General features: G+C 40.1%; 1 protein-coding gene across 1 annotated transcript in view; it reads right to left on the bottom strand.

Moving 5' to 3' along the window:
• Positions 1 to 394: 394 nt before the first annotated feature.
• Positions 395 to 14623, bottom strand: part of cdh13 (cadherin 13, H-cadherin (heart)) — a 295317-nt gene continuing 281088 nt past the window's right edge. Inside the window, exon 15 of the mRNA XM_085779939.1 lies at positions 395 to 2118. Coding sequence (XP_085636065.1) covers positions 2111 to 2118 — 8 coding nt within the window. The 3' untranslated portion in view covers positions 395 to 2110. The remainder of the gene's footprint in view (positions 2119 to 14623) is intronic.

Here is a 14623-nt window from a genome sequence, read left to right as displayed (position 1 = left end):
GTTGGATGGGAAAATTTAAACCACTACCACAAATAATGTATGTAATGTACATAAGCATAAAGCCATAACTGGTGGACTGTTAGTTTAGCTTATCATGACGTCTTTCTAAGCTTTTGGCTTTTTTCTCTCTTTTGGTCAAAGACAGACTCGAGTCTTTACACTGCACTAGACCAGACTTGTCTTTCCTCTAATTTCACATAAAAAACATGAGTGGCAACAATCTCCTCATCTCATGCAAAAAAATCTTCCCAGATGCCAAAGTACTCTTTTAGGTGAATTTAGTTAAGATGCAATAATGTGACACTCTCAAAAGGTAAAATATGAGTGTGTGCACAATCTTGTTTCACTAGAGGTCGGGTGGCATTTGAGTAAAAACACAATTTGCAAAACAGCGTTGTGGGAATTTTCAGTAACGGCTTTATTAAATTAGTGCAAAAGACAGACGTAACTCATTCAAAATGTCATCTTTTTTTCTTTAAGGTGGTCTTCCACACAAACCCACACGCTACATTCTTTTGATGAGCGCAAGAGAAACAAGCAAAACTATCCACCGAAACCACTGCCTTTGTTTTCTGCTTACACATCTTCTTGTGACTTGTAATGACAGATGGAGAGAGAACAGGGGAGGGCAGAACTGACAGGAGACAAAATCCAACCTAAACACATGGCAGTCATCAAAACAAGACTCCTGATTCTGCAAGTGATTACAGATTTGAAAATAATTATAATAAAAAAACAGAGCAAAAAAAAAGATGTTACAATAAAATAGTCAACACATCAATAGCATTAGAAATAGTGCCTAAAATTCACAGAAAAAAGGTTTCCTCTTTTTTTTATTCACTCACTGTGTGGGTGACCAAACAACTTGCAATCAAAGTACATAAGTTAATCAATACAGTATTTATACAATGGTAAAAAATAAAATATTTATATAATAGTACTTTTTTTTTTAAGGTTTACACCGTTACTATAAAGATATACTGTTTTTCACTCCATGACAACTAATGCAATAAAAACAGAAGCAAATTGAAGAAACAACTCCAGAGAGTTTCTGACTTTGAAGGCTTATGGCTACCACCTTGTCCTAAAAGACCACAACCACTGCAGACAAAGAAAACAGGCTTTGTTCTTTCCACTTTAAGAGGGAAACAAGATCAAACACAGTCTGTGACAGGAAAAGAAAGGAACACATCAAAAAGTCAATGCTCTTCCCCGACCGGGACAGTAGCTCAGCCTTCGCAGTGTTCCCTGGCTCACCGAGAGACGGAGAGTGGTCAATAGACGGGGAGACGGGGAGGGTGAGGCAGATAGATAGTGGGGACGATGTCTAGTGTGGGGGGGAGGGGCCTAGGGTGGTGGGGCGGTGACGCTGAGGGGAGAAGGAAACAGAGAAATAGAGGTAGCTATGGCAGGAAAAAGGGGGAAGGAGGAGAAAAACAAAACCCGGGGATGGAGTGAGAAGTTTCAGATGAACTGTGGGAGAAGAACGGATGTTTAAATGTGAGGTCCAATGTGAAGTAGATCCATAGCTTTTATTTTGTTGCAATATCAATATACATGTTGTTTCAAGTATCTCGTACAGATGTGGCATGTTGCCATGAACGCTGCTAACACCCAGTGCTTGTCTGCCAGTGTAATGATACGCTGCCAAAAGGGAATACAATGAAAACTGTAAGAAAAAAAAAGAAAAGTAATTAAAGGAAGAAAGAAATGGAATAATCAATGGTGGAGGAGGAGTGGACAGAAAGAGGAGGGAAAAAAAGTCAAAGCGAGTCAAAATTGAGTCAGGAAAAGAAGAGATGAGAGACGACTGAGGAGTTAGGAAGGCCAGGTGCAGCAAAGAAAGTGAAGATGAAGAGAAGCAGATGAGAGCGGCGAGAGGATAAGTAAGAGATCTTTAAAAAAAAACACAGAGTGGTGTTATACAGCAGTTGTGCCTGTGGGGATTGTGTGTATATTTTCTTGTTTGATTTGTCGTGGTGAGAAGAATTCTTCTCGCTTCTTCTTCTTTTTCATCTTCTTCTTCTCTCCTAAGCCTGGGTTGCGTGGGGGAGATAAGTCGTTGCTTTTCAGTGTTGCAAAAAGGACTACAGGAGGTTTTCAGCAGAATCTACAGGCCTGGTCGGAGAGGAGAGGAGAGGAGAGGAGGGGGGTGGTGGGTGGTGGGGGCGAGAAGATCAGAGGAAAAGGGAAAAGAGAAAAGGAGAGATGTGTGGGAAGGAAAGGAGAGAAGAGAAGAGGAGAGTGTAAAGTCAGGGTCATCAATAAACAAGGTCAGATACAGTCAATTTTACAGGGCAGGTGTCGGCGCCATGTTTCAAAGATTCAGTGAAGACAGAACAAAGAAGTTATAATTATTCACTCTTAAGCTGCAGCAGCTAAGGAGGAGGTTTCAAAGTAAAGGTCCACCCTGAAACCTTTAAAGCTCTCTCTCTCTCTCCAAAGTTAGAGAGCAGAGAAGTGCACCATGTTTTCGATTGATCATGCAATCCAGAGACATTTTCTGAAGTGTCTACAGTAAAGATTAATTGGCAACTGACGCGTTTGTGGAGAATACTTGATTTTTTTTTCATTTTTTTTTTCTCATCAACATCAGAATCAGTTCAGTTCAGTTCATGGAGCTGGGAGCAGCTCTGAGGCAGAAAATATGAGCATGTGGCCCGACAAATTAGGCCGGACTGAACTTGCCACTTATTTCTGCAAAGAGAATCTGTTTCTATTCCCATCGACGTAACCTTTCTGAAAACCTGTGAGCTTCAAAGCGTCGCAGAAACATATGTTAATTTTGCACTGATGCTGTGTTTTCATTGGTGATACAGCAGTTGGAGTCTGTCTACAGAAAAAAAAAAAAAAAAAAAAAGTGCACGTCGGGAGGGTATGTTCTCTGGTAACGTGACAGTTTGTCTCATCAGTCTGGTAGAATTGCTTACAATGAGCTGGTTCAAAATTTGATTCAGCAAACACACACACACACACACACACACACACACTTACATAAATACCCACAGCAGCCACACGTACACACAGACACACACACACACACACACACACACACACTGCAGCGGGATGAAATGTGAGAGTTTATTGATTGCCTCTCTGCCTGCCATCTCCCTCCTAGTCTGCTCCCGATTTCTGACATGTTTAGAGATGACTGAGGATTCGACAGAAACTCTCCTCGCTCCTGTTCGCCATTTTTGCTCACTCTCTCTCCTCCTTTTTCTTTTCCTGTCTTCTTTCTTTTTTTAAATCAGTTTTTTTTATATGACTGGATTATATAGGGCACTTGTGGCTTCTGCAGCAAACTGAAGCTATTTAAATGTGTACATATACGCAGATCCCTGCAGTTAACCGCTTGGTAAAGGTTACTTTTGCTTCCACTAAATTTATATTGAGCTTTCCTGCAATACTAGCACTTCACTACATTTATTACATCCTTCACAAGCGCACTCTGGAAAGGGAAAAGGTGAATCAAGGTTGACCATCACTATTGAGATGTTTTGTTCCTCTGTCGAATACAGTGCACAAATCATCTCTTTTATGTATCCCATACTGAGCATTATATAAATAAAAAGAAAAAATGTAAATTTTAAACTCTTAGCTTTCATTTTTCATACCACTCCTCTAATCCAGTTTTTGTGTGCCAGTTCAAAAGAAGCCCTCACAGAGAGAATGGACTTCCAGGTTCTTTGCATAATTTGCTGTGACAGAGTAATGTGTATTTGGTACATTTCGTCTTTAAGGCGACAAACGCTGCCTCTGTGCAATGTTTTTAAGTTGCTTATGTTAACTATAGAAGTTGTAAGCACGACATCCCCCAGTGAAGCTCCAGGAAGCAGATTTAGTGCACAGCTAAACAGTTCTTGAAATTCCAAGTAAAGTGTTTACTGTGTAGAAAAATAAGTTATGAGATAAAATGAAAAATTCTTAAATAGAAATAAGTTTTCTTCATTTTTGACCTCACAAGTAGATTTTTTTATTGACTGCCTACATGAGACTTCAGACCTCTGTGTCAAGCTGTGCATAGTTGCATCCAGTTCATGTTGGTATTGTTGATCCAAAGGCTATTGCTCATTCATTCAGATTGCTAGGGCACGGGTCAAAACTCAGGAGTACTTCCTCTGATGTTGCAGGTCATTTTCTTCCTTTGAAGCTCTCAGCCCCTCTTCCTTGGGGTTTCTTTGTGTGACAGTGTGTTCCGTGAGTGGAGGACTGTAGATATTTTTAGAAAGAACTTGTTCAAATGTCCACGGTTAGAGCTTGTTTGTACTCTCTTAAGATGGTGAGCACCCGTTCAGGGTGAAATGCCTTTCATCATCTTTCCCAGTGACAGTTATAAAGTAAGCAAGGTAACACCACGGTCACGGTCACGGTGTCCCTTGCAGGAGCAGTTGCCATCCCACACACTTACCTGTTGTACTGATTAAATCCTTTGTGTGTTTTTTTGTGAGCTATTTCTTGGATGCCTCGTCAATTTTTACTTAGAGATAAGCCTATGCCAAATAGATTTTCATGAAACACGATCATCCTGTCGGGGAAAGTCTTTGTGCAATTTTGGACATCTTCCTCAATCTCAATCCGAATCTTTCGCCATCATATGCTGTGTTCCTTTGCCAGTCATGAACACTTTATCTGTGTCAGTGAGTGTTTCTTTGCTGACACAAACAGCGCCTTGATGGTGGGCCAATCCATTTGGGTTTTCCCGGGTCAAACAGCAGACAATTCTCATTCTTCAGCACATACAGGTTCAGCCACAGTGTTTTGTCTCTGTAGGTCACTGTCAGTTATGTTCCTCCCCTTCGATACAGTCTTTTTTAGCAGTAGTTGGTTTCAGAGGTATGTGGGAACAACAGTTGCTTACAGTCGTGTACAGAGGTCACTGTTAAAGCTGAGTCTGTCCAACTCCATTTGCAGTCTCATTGCTGCCACTTGTGGAGTGATCTATAGTACTCTTCGATCATCTGTCTCTTTCATGCTGGGAAGAAGCAGACAAGACAATTCACTTTTGTCAGAGTTGTTTTCATCAGAGCTACTTTCTGTCATTTTTGGGTACCTGCAGTATTTTCCTTCTTGGGGCTTTTGTTGTTGCTTTTTATTTCTCTGTATTTAGTTCTTTTGATCCTGTTTACCAGCTTTTCATCCTCTTCAAAGTGGCCATGTTTGCCACAATCCCTGAATTATTTGTCTTTAAACTAACAGTCAGTTGGGGTCATGTCCTGTTTCTACAACAGGTATATTTCTATCCTCCTTTCAGGTCCACTGACATTTTATATTTGTTGCTGTTGTCCACTGATATGGCCTTAGCCTTCTCTAATGTAAAGTCTTTCACACAGAAGCTTCTTTGTTGTGGTCGCACAGTGAACGCTGGTTTTCATTTCCTCATTAGAATAACAATAATGTCTTTATGTATAATTTACCCAGTTTTTAATATCACTGTAATAGCCTGAGTCATTGTCACTTATCTCATAATTATTCAATTCAGATCTTCCCACCTTTTTTGTTCCTGGCAAGTCACAGCACATTCACCTTAACTCACATGTCCTCTGCTGGAGCAATGAGTGCACTCTGTCTAGATGTGTATGTGTATGTGGTCTAAAAACACAGCTCTCCTATCAATAAATACTCTGCAGAAGAGAATTAAGCTTTATGGGTTTTTGTCTGGTTGAATCCTAACACAAGACAAGACATGTGGTGCCTGATCACTGAGGGAATCACTGTAACATGTATTATGATTATGATGTAGCCCATACTGTACACAACAAGAATGTCATGACTTGGTATGATTTTAGATGTATTGTACATTTTATAGTGTTGTATGTAATTTTGATGTCTTTCTTCTTACCTTCTTTTTTTCTACTAAAAGCCTAACTAGGGACGGGAGTTGGAAACTAGCATTAGCTATAATCTCTGTATGCAGAACATCAGTCACATTGACTTGTTTGTAACGAGTGGAAGTGTCACTATGTTAACCTGCATTGTCCCTATCAAATAAACTGAATTGAATTGAATTGAATAAATACAATACAGTACAAGAAATTACAATATGTTATTGTCAATGTTAACGACAGGAATACTGTAACTTATGCTCCAATGTATTGATTAAATTTGACTGACATTTGCTTCAGATAATTACACATTACTTTTGGTTTCTCACTATTCGTTAAACCTTAACGGTGCAACCTGAATTTCTTGAAATTAGTTATTCATTGGTTCATTGATTAACTAGTAGTTAGAAGAACTATAAGACAAAAGAATAATAGGCAAAGAATAAATTTTTTTTTTTTTTTTTTTTTTGCCCTATTCAGGATAAATAACGGCTATAGCTACTGAAATGTAAATGAGCTTGTAATTAACTGGGACTGTATGCCACCTCACACTGTACTTTCACAGCGTACAGGTTCCCAGAACCTTCTAATATGAGCAATTTACTGTAATTTTTATAGCAAAGAAAGTGAGACTTCACACTGCTTCACTGCTTTTGTGTTCACTCCTGCTGACTGTGATTGTGTGTAAGTGCAATGCGTCAGTGCACAGACGCACTGGTTACAGTGAAGAACAGATCAGGTGTACCATAAGCATTCTGCCTTACTTAACAGGCTTTTCTTTAAGCCTTGCCTTTTACTGCTAATCTAGCAAAATGCATGCAGCAAAATGTGGTGTAAAACAACCAATTTGGAGGTGGCAATTTGTCATAGCTAGTGTTTGTTTCTAAAGGGTTTACTGTTTTCTCCAATTCTATTGTGAGCACATGAGTGGGTTGCATCGCTGCTCTCTCTGCTGTGGTCACAGCTCTTGTGTGCTTTGTTTAATAAGTTGGCAGTCAGTATCAGTCAGACAAACTCTTCATGCGATTTGAACTGTTGACATGCCGTCCTCCCCCCATCGCTGCCTCACACTCTCTCCCCACATCTCTTTCTCCTTCTCTCTATGAGATTAGGGAGTGTTCTTGAGGAATGTGAACTATAATTTTCTCAGACATTCTGAAATGAATTGGACTACATACACTTCAGAAATTTCTGAAGCAATTGAAGCATGCCTGAATGGGGGTGAATATCTAATATGGAGTAGGGTTTGGAACAGGAGAGGTTGCTTTTTCCTTCTCTATTGTTTTTCTTCCTCTTTTCAGAGAGCTGAGGCCTAAGTGGTCTCTAAGAAAGGAAATAAAAGTGGAGAAGCACTTGAAGGCCGTCAATTCTCAGATATTGGTTTTTGCAAATCTAATGAGACTGGCAGACCCTGTTTCACCTCACATGAAGGACTGGATACAAAAGAGAAAATTCTCCCCCTCTGGCTAAAAAGTCAAGGTCTTGACATGAAAATACATCGCTGAATCAATTCACTTCAGCTCCCGCACGGACACCGGCTATAAACTCATAGGTCAGAAGGAGATGAAAGAGAGCATCTGGTAGGAAGAAGGTGGCGTGAGAAGTACAGGGATGAACACAATATAATGAGTGTGGCCTGGTTATGAATGAGTCACTCATGTCACGACAGCTATAGCAGCATTAGCTACAACACCACACTGTGCCCCTATAGAGACTCACAGAAGGAAGTTGTGTTATGATTGCGGCTACACTATATCTCTTCTTGATGGATGCTTGTTGTGGTTGTCAATGTGTGCAAGCCTTTCAAACATAAGTGCATGAATGTACAGAGGAGCACTTGTAAATATAAGGTATGAATGTAACATTTTATCCCACCCAGTATTATGTTCTCACTGCTTATATAAACAGTATAAACAACCATAGGTTACTATATGTGAATAACCTTCTCTGTCACTGTTACATTTCCACACTACATGAAAACTAGTTACCCATGCCAGCAAACAAACCCATTTCCATTTCACAACCCCACAGAGAAAGGAGTGCATTTTCACTCATACTCCCTTTCACTGTATGAATGACCTAATGGAGTATTACAGCGATTCACTGATGTTGACTTATCTTACTGTCGCCACTTATTGTAAGCCTCTGTGGGTAAAAGCGGCAGCTTAATGCGTAAAATTTAAATTTAACAAGCTGCAGGAGGCGAAGCAGAATCAAACAGGACACTGGAGGGAGCGGAAACTGTTTCCAAGCCTTTTTAATTGCTGAGAGGAGAGGAGGGTGACAGTTGATTAGCCCAGGTATGTCACGGCTGCTAGACGAAAACAGCGGCACTGCAGCATGAAGAAGAAACATTAGAGAGGAAGACAGGAAGTCTGTCAGGGTAGCATTGAATACAATGAAAGTTAATAAGCCTAACCAGCCCCAAATCTGAAAACACATGTGTTTACAGTGTAATCCTTGAAGTGAACTGGTTGTGAACCTATTAGAAATCTTAAGATTTACAGAGTGACTCAATTGGTAGTGAAAAAACTGGGGAAAAAAATGGGATGGATGTGACAGCTGATTGGGTGAAGATGGTTGAAGCCTGTGATAGACAGTGATAGGCAGACGGCTCATTCAATCACCTGCCAAGTATTTTCTGCCTCTTTCTAAACAGTTTCCGATGAAGCCTTCTTAGTTGGCTCTGTGTAACAAACATGGTTCTCTGTAACAAATTATTTGGCACATTAGGGAAAAATTATATTGTACTGAAACAATCTGAGTTCATTTTGTTTGCTATGTTCACAAATACACCCATTGATCGTTGTATTTCCAGCAAAGAAACTGCTTGTGAATGTTTGTAGGACTGTAGTTATGAGTCACACTTGTTGCAAATTAACCAGTATTGAAATCATTATGATTGCAACACTAACATTTGTTGTCATGGTATCAAATACCGTATGTATCAGATACCATGAAGCCCAGTTATGGAACAGAAATATGCATTTATTTACTAATCCTCTGTCTTTGCCCAGATTCAAACTGAAACTAAAAAATGATTACAAAACATTCTTGTACCCAATTCAGACTCTCCGTAAAGGCCTTGTAATTTGTTCTTTTTTCTTTTGTTTTTCTTTTTTAACTTAAAATGAATTATTGTTTCCTTTATTTTATTCCATTTTGTATTATTTTGTCTGTAATGCTATTCAAGCTATATTAATGTTTTTTGTTTGTTGATTTAAGTAATTACTTTTTATAGGTGAGGTTTAATGATAAGCCATTACTTTGTTGATTCTACAGTTGTGCAAATACAATGTAAACTTATTCAAAAAATGAGCAGAAGTGGATGGACATAATTAAAGCAGAAGTAAGCGATCTGGTCGTTTTGGCTAACTTCTTGTCAGCCGATGGAGTTAGCAGTCCACGCCCTCGTCCCTACGTCACCACATTCACGCGCATCCCTTGGCTGCACACACAGAGAGGACCGCCCCTTTATGCCGTTCTCTCTCCTCATTGAATAAAGGTTGTAGGATACGGGGCGGTGCGTGGCGCAGTGGTTAAAGCGGCCGCCCCATGTAGAGGCTACAGTCCTCAACGCAGGCGTCCCCGGTTCGAGTCCCGCGTCGGGCAGACCTTTCCTGCATATCATTCCCCCTCTCTGCCTCCCCCTTTCCTGTCTATCTCACTGTCCTATCAAATAAAAAAAAAAGCCAAAAAAAAAAAAAAACTTAAAAAAACAAAAAAAAAAAGGTTGTAGGATACAAGGAAAGTTTTCTCCTCGGCTTACAGCAGAGCAGAGTGACTGACAGACCCGTGTTTCGGACCAAACACTCTATATAAGTGATTGCTGTCGGAACTATTTAAGACTTATATTAACACAAATATTCTGCTTACTTCTGCTTTAATACTTGTGAGAACCCACATAGCATGTGGCTTCATCAAAACATTATGAGAAGACACTTGACTATATTTCCACAATGACAGTTATTATACCTCTATCACATCTATTGAATATAAGCTGATTGGTCTATTCAAGGGCTACAAATGCTGATATTTGTATGATGATCAAAGTCAGAAACTAATTTCACTTCATTGTGCTGACAACACATAACTTTTTTCTTTCTAGACTTATTTTCTCCAGTAACTTCAGATTTGGAGTTGAAAAGTCCCTGGTATATCCCTGTGCAAGTGTTTAACAGATGTAGCAACAAATGTAGCAACACATCATTCATAATATATGAGTAAAACATGAGTGCAGTCTGGTGCAACAACTTTATATTCATAAACAATTTATGATGCCTTAAAGCTTCACTTGCTAATGATCAACAAATAATTCATCTATCTCTAAAGCAAATATGATAACTTTTGGGGTTCTTTTAAAAGGTAACAAGTATACTTTGCATTTCAACATGAGGTAACGATGTAATTATGCACTAGCAATAAAAGTCTACATCTTTGGATCTATCTACAAGATAAAAGGCGTTTCCCAGAGTTTACTAAGTAACGTGTCATTAACATAGATTTTCAAAAACTCAGTCCGTAGCTTGTTAAGGCCTAAAGCATTACTGTGCTGTTATGGCTAAATTGTTATACACAACTTTCTTTATCTCAGTTCAAAGATCAAAATCACTCCCAGCTTGATCTAAAGACAAGACACAACCCCTTCTACCATTCACTTCACTCTGGTACGAAGTCTCTTCAAAGGAAGCTGTGAAAAAGTCATTTTTACAAGAGTAAATAAGCCCCTAAACAGCCCGTCTCTCCAGCCGAGAGGGGATTAGTGTAGAGCTGGAGAAGGAAGAGGAAAAGTGGCTGTCAGAGCAAAGCGAGGGATCAGAGAGGAGGAATAGTGCGGACTAAAACCCTGGGAGGATGGAGGTAAATTAGTGGCATCTGGGCTGAGGGTTGTTTGTTGTGTTTAATGGTAAATGCTTTGCTTTTCCTCTTCCCCTCTCTCTCCTTTAGTCTTGGAATTACATTATTACTCTAACTGAAATTACAGGAAAAAAAGGGTAGAAGCAGGTCTTTGCACTACGATAAAACCACAGACAAATCTGCCGCTGAAACCCATAATCCTGCATGGAAAAGATTTCAGTATGTGGCTTGAGCTTGTAGACCTTCCTAAATTGAGCACATGCAGGGTGAATTAGGTACAGTGTAGGATGAGATGGGTAAAATAGTGTGTGTGTGAGTGAGAGAGACAGAGAGAAAAGTAGACATACAAACATCAGCATCCGTTCCTCAGGAGATTTTCACTTTATCATCCATTTTCACATCCTTCATTAACCACATTCACACACAGCCACTGTGGGCAACTAAATTAATCTCCAAAGTCCAGCTATGTCCACTCCACATATGTATAAAGTACACATTATTTACATACTGTACATCATGGCCAGCTTATTGCCTCCAGCCACACATCATCAAGTTTGAGAATTTCATTTTGAGCAACAGTGAGGGTGCTGCAGAGAGATAGTGAGCTTACTGTACAGAGCACATCAGTTCACACGAGCACTGATAGGGGGCAGTGTGGTCATCTGTGTTGACTCGCCCCCTGTGATCTGTATTAGCAGGTAAACTAGAGCATTCTTCCCTGTAATTACTTCTAAAATAAGGAACACTTCTTATGATTAGCTGTCCTCTTTGTGTGCATCTGCAGCCTATGGGAGCACGTATTGACTGCGCTGAGTTTGCCCAATTAGCAATTCTCATCTCAGGTGAACAATGGATGCTTTCACATGGACATCTAACACCTCAGAGCTGATTGTGTAGTGTACATTATGTGTTTGTGTTTATATATCTGCATGCACTCCCCTTAGGATTGTTAGAAAATACCATAATTGCTCCCTACTTCATGGTAATCTGTGTGTGTGCGCACGTGCATGTGTGTAGCGTTCGCCAGTTGGAGTCTATGGCACACTGATCACAAAAGAAAGGCTTACAATGGAGGGGAGTGAACATAGGCCCCTGTAAAGCCCCGGGATTTAGCAGACAATCCTTCAACAGCAAACAAAGGTCTAGTAAGCATTAGAAGACACAGTATATGTTGGCACTCTGCACACACAGGCATAGGTTCGCCCTCCCTCTCTGCCCTGCAGGGTTACATACATTATTTAAGGGTCTGAAAAGCAAACCTCAGTGGAGTGTTATATGGCTGAGAGCTAGGACAGAAAGCCAGTGAGGACTTGGGTCTACTTCTGGCAGGGTGTCTTAGAAGAACGGTGCTGGAGGAGCCAGTGGAAAAAAATATGGATGGAAAGGTGCTGGCGAAAGCAAAGGAACTGCTCCTCAGCGCATTAAGAGGCAGCTTTCACAATCCACATTTTGTTGAAATTCTTTTAGCTTCAAGTAGGCTACTGTGGATGCACACAACAAAAGAAAATCAGTAGGGGGGAAGAGATGATCCAGTTTCCTGTTTCTTTCAAGAAAAATCAACTTCCTGCTTCTAGCATTATTTTATGAAGACACACAATCTTGCCGTCTGTCTTGTTTATGTTTGTAGAGACGACACTATACTTCAGATGGAATATGGAGCTGAAGTAGGCTACTTGTTAAGAGTGCCTTTTCTGTTCTGCTCTTCAAGCCTTACTCAGATACATCAACATTCAGATCCTCAGAAATATATTACCCAACAGTCCAAACACACTCACAAAATACCCACTGCTGCAGAGATTGTAGATTATGCGTCCTCCAGAGGGTTTAGAGCTTGTGCAGAGGAGGATAAGAACGACTACATGTCGTTCTTGTCCTGTGTTGTGTAACTTCACACAAAGAACAGCCACCAATCCTGTATCATATACAATGTATTCACACGATGTAATGACTCATTTGGCTTGGCTCGGTTTGCCAAGGAAATGTTATTAAAAGCCTGGATTAGATTCACTGGCAATTTCTTGTTTTTTTTTTTCTCACTCCAGGAAGTGTGATATCCTAATTATGCACCAAAATCCTATGGATTTTGATGCTGTAGACAGGCGTTCACATACAGAGTCGTTCATGGTCAGAACTTCACAAACTTTTTTAAAACCATGATATCCCTTCATAGTGGATTTTTTTCATGGTTTTAAGCTTACTTGGCACCACTGCCACGTGTGACAGCTTTTCCCTGCAGATGAAGCATTCCAGTGTGTGACACTCCTTTGCTGTTATCCACACAAAGCTGTGCGTAAGTAACTCTCACATTACGGTCTGATTTTAGTTCTTTTGGCTGCTCAGGATCGACCAATCTCAGGCTGAATTGAAGGTTTAAATGTAACAGTGTTTGTTTGATGTCCATTCACTCTGACAAGCCATTGGCTGCTCTGACAGTCACCATTTCAAACTGCAGTGCACCTGTACAGCTTGCACAAAATGTCAGAGAAGCATTTTGCACTATTGAAAATGTACACATCAATGTGCCCCCCTTTGCCCCTTTGGATCCATACTGTATGTTTACCATTGGTTGATGCCACTAGAAAGCTTGGATAAGGCTAAATATCTAAATATTGTTAAATATTGAAAAGCCAATGACTCTATACTCCCATCCCCTTATCCCCTTTGGATACTTTGGATTACTTGTTTGGACTGCATTTGACAAATTATACTGGGCAACTTGAGGCAAGCTTAGATCATAGGATTGCTTGAACACGAAACTACTTGTTGATGAGAAGGTGGGCATCACTATACAGTATACAGTATATCTAGTTTATATAAGGCTACATGACCTCCTTTGTTTGTGGGCAAGTTTCATTTTTCGGAAAAGGAGTACTTTCACTCTGCAGAGCTTTAAGAACTGCTGCTGTAAATCATCAGACAAAGAAGCCACCTGACAAATTTGACAGTGTCAGTAACAGTTGTGTAAATGGATCCGTAACAAGGTATTAATAGCACAGCAATCAACGAGATGTCATCGAGCGGTGCTGTATTGTGACAGACATAAGGAGTATGATTTGACAGGAAGTTAGACCTTTCGTGAAGTCAAGTAGAAGTGGTCAAGATGGTCACAGAGAGATTAGATGACATGTTGGACACAGCTACTCCTGTCAGAGACTTGTAAATTTGTGTAACTTGTCAACACTGTCAATTTTTTCTGCATCTTCTGAAATGCAGCTGCGATACTGACAAAAAAAAAAATCTATTTGAAGCATGAGCATGATAATATGATGCGTCAATTTTGTTGAGTATGGAAAATTGGTGAATGATTTTTTTTTTTAAATCACTCAAACAAACAACCTAAGAATAAATCTGTTCCTGAGGAGGTGAGTTGTTCTTAGTATTACACTACATGCTCTGGCTTGCTTTAGTGGCCAGGAGTAAATCCTGGGGAGAAAATAAATATGCTGACAGTGAACGGTTTGCAAATAGGTTCAATATACAGTAAATGTTTACTTAATTATGTTGAACGGGAATAAAATTCTATCAGCACTACTTTACTTAGAAAAATGTTTTCCGATGTTAATTTGTTATATACTGTAAAGTGTTTTCTGGGAGACACAGTCGGGGAGGGTTAGAGAAAGGAAGCTAAAGTGGGAGGAGACAAAGAGAAGAGAGCTAGAGATGGAAGGAGCCGGAGAAATTAAGAAAACTGCCGTACGGTTGTGTGGCCTTGCACACTGTACGCCTGTAGCCCAGTGGGCAAAAATGGAACAAAACAGAAGAGTTTAATCTTCACACCTTTATTCTGGTCTCCTTTTTACATCCTTCCCCTCAGGCTCTTTCCATTTTTCTTTCCATCATCGTTCTCCTCCTGCAGGGTCAGAGTTCAGCTTGGAGATAAGGGAATTGAAACAGGATCGTCTCTGGCTCTCTGTCAGACTATCGGACCATACACTGCAGCGATC

This window comes from Trachurus japonicus, chromosome 6, assembly GCF_045865225.1.
Source record: "Trachurus japonicus isolate A0001 chromosome 6, Traja_1.0".
Classification (NCBI taxonomy): Eukaryota; Metazoa; Chordata; class Actinopteri; order Carangiformes; family Carangidae; genus Trachurus; species Trachurus japonicus.
This window is presented reverse-complemented; position numbering and strand designations above follow the sequence as displayed.